This window comes from Phoxinus phoxinus, assembly GCF_949152265.1.
Source record: "Phoxinus phoxinus genome assembly, chromosome: 3".
Taxonomy (NCBI): domain Eukaryota; kingdom Metazoa; phylum Chordata; class Actinopteri; order Cypriniformes; family Leuciscidae; genus Phoxinus; species Phoxinus phoxinus.
The window spans coordinates 33,190,901-33,196,797 of NC_136878.1; the positions used below are offsets into that span (position 1 = coordinate 33,190,901).

The 5,897-nt window shown below is 33.8% G+C and overlaps 1 protein-coding gene across 2 annotated transcripts in view; it reads left to right on the top strand.

Moving 5' to 3' along the window:
* LOC306995585 (hemicentin-1) overlaps positions 1 to 5,476 on the top strand; it is a 35,264-nt gene extending 29,788 nt beyond the window's left edge. For both annotated transcript variants that reach the window (XM_079607340.1, XM_079607341.1), the window contains exon 18: positions 714 to 5,476. In XM_079607340.1, the coding sequence (XP_079463466.1) occupies positions 714 to 1,139 (426 nt within the window). In that variant the 3' untranslated portion in view covers positions 1,140 to 5,476. The remainder of the gene's footprint in view (positions 1 to 713) is intronic.
* The last annotated feature ends 421 nt before the right edge of the window (positions 5,477 to 5,897 follow it).

Here is a 5,897-nt window from a genome sequence, read left to right on the forward strand (position 1 = left end):
TGTAGGTCACTTGACAATAAAAAAATGGCGGATATAGTACGTCCAAATTTCATTCATAGCCTACTATATATAACTTTTTTTTAACGGTCGCTAAGTGAAATATTGTTACAATTTAAGCAACTGTTTTCTATATATTTTAAGCTGTAATTTATTCCTGTGATGCAAAGCTGAATTTTCAGCATCATTACTCCAGTCTTCAGTGTCACATGAATACAGTGATACATTTTCAGGATTCAAAAGAACAGCATTTATTTGAAAAATAAATCTTTTGTGACAATAATGCGTCTTTGCTGAATTAATTTCTTAAAAAATATATATTATAAAATAACTTTTGAATGCTAGTGTAATTTAAGGGCTTCATAATTTATACACAGACTGTGAATATAACTCATGTGTCATATGGACCAATTTTAGGGCACCCTTGTATTTTATTTTTGGAGCTTATCAGCCCCTGGTCACCATTCACTTTGATTGTATGGAACAAACCAGCATGAACATACTTGAACATACAAAATATATTAATTTTCTGTTAAATGAATAGATTGATTTTTAAAATGCTAGTATTATTCCTATTCATAAAACATTGAAATCTCTGGGATTCCAAACATAAAGGAAGTACAGTCAATCTGAGCATTAAATCCCAGATATAAAGGAAGAAGCAACACTTGTTTTCTTTTTAATAATATTGTGTCTTTTTTTCCATTATGAATTAGCTGGAGACTATATTTGAGGAGGGGAAGGTGTCTCCCTCACCACATTCTGACATTCAGCTGCAGTGTATGGAGGACTGGAGGAGCAGAGAGTTTGAACCATGTCAGGACGCTCCATCACCTCCTCCAGCCAATCCAGCACCTGCCCAGGAGGAGGGTCTGCGGTCTTCCCTGACCCTCCAGACCACAGATCCCTCCTCAACTCCTGTGCGCCACAGCATCAATATCTCCCATGGTTTCTCTCCCCTAATGCTGTCCCACTGCGTGTCTCTGGGTATGACCTCTGTGGCTGTGGATGTGCACTTCTACCCTTCGGCCCCCTCAGCAGCCGGCATTCCTCCATGCCCTGCTTTTGGAGCTCCGGGCCAGCAGGTCAACACCAGGCTGGACCATGAACTATCTGCACCCTCTGCTAGCCACAGTAAATAACAAGTGTGTTTAACAAATATTGAAAGTCGAAAGAAAGCACTTTTTTTTTTTTAATCGCTCACTTCATAGGGCTACTGTCAGTTAGTTTAAAGATGGTGCTGACACTTTTTCTCCCTCTTTTTTAATGATTGCCATTTCTTATAATGTTGGTTTAACGAAAGGTCACTTAGGGAGTCTGAGAGCCATGCGTTAGAATGGCTGTGTCTGAATTCCCATACTTTCACAGTACTATGCTAAATTAAAATGTGATGTTACTTTTTATACTACTGTACATCTGATGTACTGCACTGAAAAAAATACTGTTAAATCTACAGTAAAAGAAATTAAGCAATTCATCATATAGTAATGTTTACGGTTGGTAACATTACTGGTGGTACATAACTGATAATAAAAAAGAAGAATAATTATCTGTAAATTATATGGTGATACATACTTCCCAAACCCATAAAGTTCACAGTATTTTACAGTAAAATGACATAAAAATCACTATATATGGTAGGGTATCTTACAAAATCACAGGCATTAGGTCAGGGAGATATAACAAAAAATATTTATTTTGGCAAAATTATATAATTATATTGATCATCTCAATATTTGTGAATTAGCTTAAAAAGCTTTTTTTATTACTATTTCCTTTTTTTTGTTCAATCAGAGGAACAACCATTTCTTCCAAACAGATATTCTTGTCGAGCAGAAAATGTTTACTAATAAAGTAGGAATAAATGTAAAAATCTAGTTTAAATATTCAATGATTTTTTCACGTTATGTTAAATTAATTAACAAAGAATATTTAATAATTTTCATTTATATATAACAATATTTACCATCATTAATTTTTACTAAGACATTTTAATACATTAAATATTGACACTTGCAGATTAAATACAAATAACAACCACTAAATAATTGGTGGTCTGTATACTTCACATTCAGCTTTTTCTTGTATATATTTGTAATTTTGTAGAAGGGAAGCATATTCAGACACAAGGAATAATTGCAGGTAACATTTATCATTCATCAGGTTCATAGACACTTTTTTCATATGCCAAGGAATTTATAATACTGCAAGTATTTAAGAGTAATAAAATGTATATGTTAATGTATTTCTGAAAATTAGATACTATTCAGCAATTTTTCAAACAGTTAATAATTTTAGAAATTACTTCTACGAACCTAACCATGGTATTGTGTAAAATAGAGTTGGAAAAGGTCTCCACTTTAACAGAGAGTAAATGCAATGAGATCATGGAACTTAAAAGTTGTAAAATGGTTTATTTGTGCTAAAACTTGACTGTTATTTCTGCTCGTGCCAAAGGTTAAACTACCCTTAACATTAGTTATTGCTGTGACCTGTATTCTTAAACATTTATCTTCAAATATTGGGAATATTGTACTTCATGGGTAACCAACTGTTGTAACTTTCTTTTATATAGAAGTAAAATTTACCAAATAATACAACTATGTCTCTTGTTGACTTTCTTGAACTCACACAAGTCATATTATAGGAAGCTGAGACACAAGTATAGTATACCATTTAAACTGTATAATTTTATTCAGAATAGAGCAAATGCTATTGTCTGTAATGGCCACAATTTGTTTTTTTTATCAAGATTAGTGGAAATGGTAAGCAATATATCGCCATTCAAATATAATTTAATAACTTGTAAAATAGATTTTCTATTTCAGTAAACCGCTTTTAACAATGAACAGACATACAAGTTCTTTTTGGCAAACAAAATCATATTGATGAAAAATCTCACAACAATGGTGCTACAAATGCTACCCTTTTGCTTAGAAGGACAGGAATATTATACGGTTACATTCATTTCTATCAAGGAAGAGAAATAATTACAACAGTAAACACTAAAAAAAAAAAAACTGGCCAATCTATCAAAGTTCAATGCCAAATGACTTTTTTCAAGTTGAACAGTGCATACAATTACTTAACAAACCATACATTTACTTACCAAACTATGAGGCAAATACATTATTATTATTATTATTATTTTTTATTTTTTTTGAGAACTATGAATAAACAAAGCTAAATGTTTATTTTGCCTGCGATGGACTGGCCATCCATTCATCCAGGGTGTTTCCCTGGGATAGACTCCACCGAACCTACATAAGACGAGTGGTTTGGAAAATGGATGGATGTTTGGCAACATGAGTGCCTGTAAACCTAAGGGGATGTTTACACGTCAACTACATATTTGTACAGACGACAAAGATCAAAATGATCCCCATACACACGAATCCGCGAAAATGACTAAAAGCGCTGTATTTTGCATGCAAGGCCAGTAGTTGGCGATGTCACTTTGTAAAGAAACACTAAGCGCATGGTCTAAGCACACGGCGCAAGTGCACTTAGGGCGTTTCTGAATTCACTTTTGCTAGTTTAACAACAGGAAAGCATGGTCTAAAAGGGTTGTCTCTATTCTCTTAATGAGTAATGGGTGTGTTTTGGGCTTTACGTGCAATAAATCAATTAGTGTCTCATCTCCCATTCCCTTTAAAAGCCAGGTGCGCTCGCGCCATGGTAGATTCGATATTTACAAAACGAAATTTGCAAGCGGAAAGACTGAACACATCTCCAGAGAGGTAACGGATCTGCTCGTGCGTGAGGTTAAAGCTTCTACGGGACAAGCTGGATTCCACCATATCTTTATGTACAAAATGATAATCTTTTAAATTGTAATCCTTTTATTTTAAATATTTGTACAGGCTTTGAGTACCCGCCTATAGGCGCATATTACTAATGCGCCGTTATAAATAACAAAAAAATACTGCCCCATTGACTTCAGACCAGGTTTTAGTTGGTCAATGGCGCAGTCTATTTCAGTGGCCTTAAAATAGCAACGCGCCAACAATGCGCCTGAACACACCTCGTTTCCAGACCAGACCACAGGCGCACAAATGCATTTGCCTTTTAAACAACGTGGCAAAAGATGGGAAAATGATAACTGCGTCGGGCTGAAACTAGCTAAAAACAGTCGTGCCTGGCGCTGCATTGCGCCGGGTGTATGATAGGGCCCTGAGAGCCTATAGACTGAAGACGTAATATGCATGCATGCATGTGCTGTTTACACGCTGAAAATAACAGTGTGATTCTCAAAAACATACCTTATTTAAAAGTTTGCATTTTCAGGCCTTCAAACCCAGATGTCTTGTAAATGAACGACCAAAATGAATAAAGAGTTTGAAAATGGCCCCTCAATATCATTTGCACAAAGTTATTTTGTGTGTTTTTGTAGTTTACATGGAGACGATAACAGTAGCGTTTTCAAAAACTTGCACTTTGAAAACGGTTTCCCCCAAAACGCTGTTATCGTGTGTAAATGTACGGCCAAAATGCATAAAAAGTTTTCAGTTGAAAATGGCCCCTCAGATTTATAAATGCTTTAGAAGTATTTTTTTCATGTTAACTAGTATTAACAAAAGGAAGCTAATTGTAAAGTCCTACCAGAATACTGAATCTATGGAGCCAATAATCACCCACCTCAGAGTCAATCCTCTAACTGATCTTTTGTTAAGCTCCACCACTTTAGTTATAGTTTCACTCAGACACAAACTTCCGATAAACACTTCATAAAATGAACTGGAGATTATCGTTAACAACATGATTTTCAGTAACATATGCTCATTAAGTGGGCTAGGATGAATTGTGGAGTTGCATAATAAATAAAAAAATGCTGGTGAAAGCTTTTTAGGACGGGACTTAGCAAAGAGTCAATTAACTCCATAAAATACTCATTTGTGTTCTTTCTGAACATTATTTCATATTGCAAAAGCATTCATGGTAACATTTTACAATAAGGTTCATTAGTTAACATTAGTTATCTACATTAGTTAGCATGCAATAATGAACTGCACGTATACAGCATTTTAAAAAATGTGTTAATGTTGATTTCAACATTTACTAACACATTATAAAAATCTTGTTAACATTAGTTAATGCACTGTGAAATAACATGAACAGCTGTATTAACTAACGTTAACAAAGATTAACAAATACAGTAACAAATGTATTGCTCATGGTTAGTTCATATTAGTTAATACATTAACTAATGTTATAAACCTTATTGTAAAGTGTTATATTGTAATATTATGAAAAATGATTCTTCAATCACCTTGCAACAAATAACTCTCCAATAACTCTTATTAGTTAAAACCCATTAAGCCCACCGGCAACTACTTTGCCGCAGTGTATAGTTGTAATTTTCCTTTTGGAAGTATTTTTCTAGATGTTATCCATGTTAAATGTCTCAATGACATGCAAGCAAACAACCAAGTAAAGGATTTCAAAAAAAAAAAAAAAAAGGTATTCACTTCCTTCCTGTCATATGAGGCTGTCAACTTCCTACCACTACTTCCAGGAAGCATGGCGAAGGCAAACCCTCCCAAAGAAAGGTCATTTTCATGTTAATAATACGATTTTTTTTTTGACATATATATATATATATATATATCTACATAATCATGAAGGTCTCTAGAATCATCCAAACAAAACAAATCTTACAAGAGATCTATAGTTTTTTTGTATACTTATCAAAAGTCCAAGCGGCAACTATAGTTGGGCAAATGCTGGTGGGCAAATACCTTGTAAGTACGGAAAATGGAGTATGCTGTGTTAATAGGTTAATAAATCAAGGTTATTGGTCTTGTTTAGTACATAAACTTAACCCTTTAAATTACATCTGTATGCATATTATTATAGATATAATTTTTTCTTCATTCTATTTATTTGTATTTATTTATTTT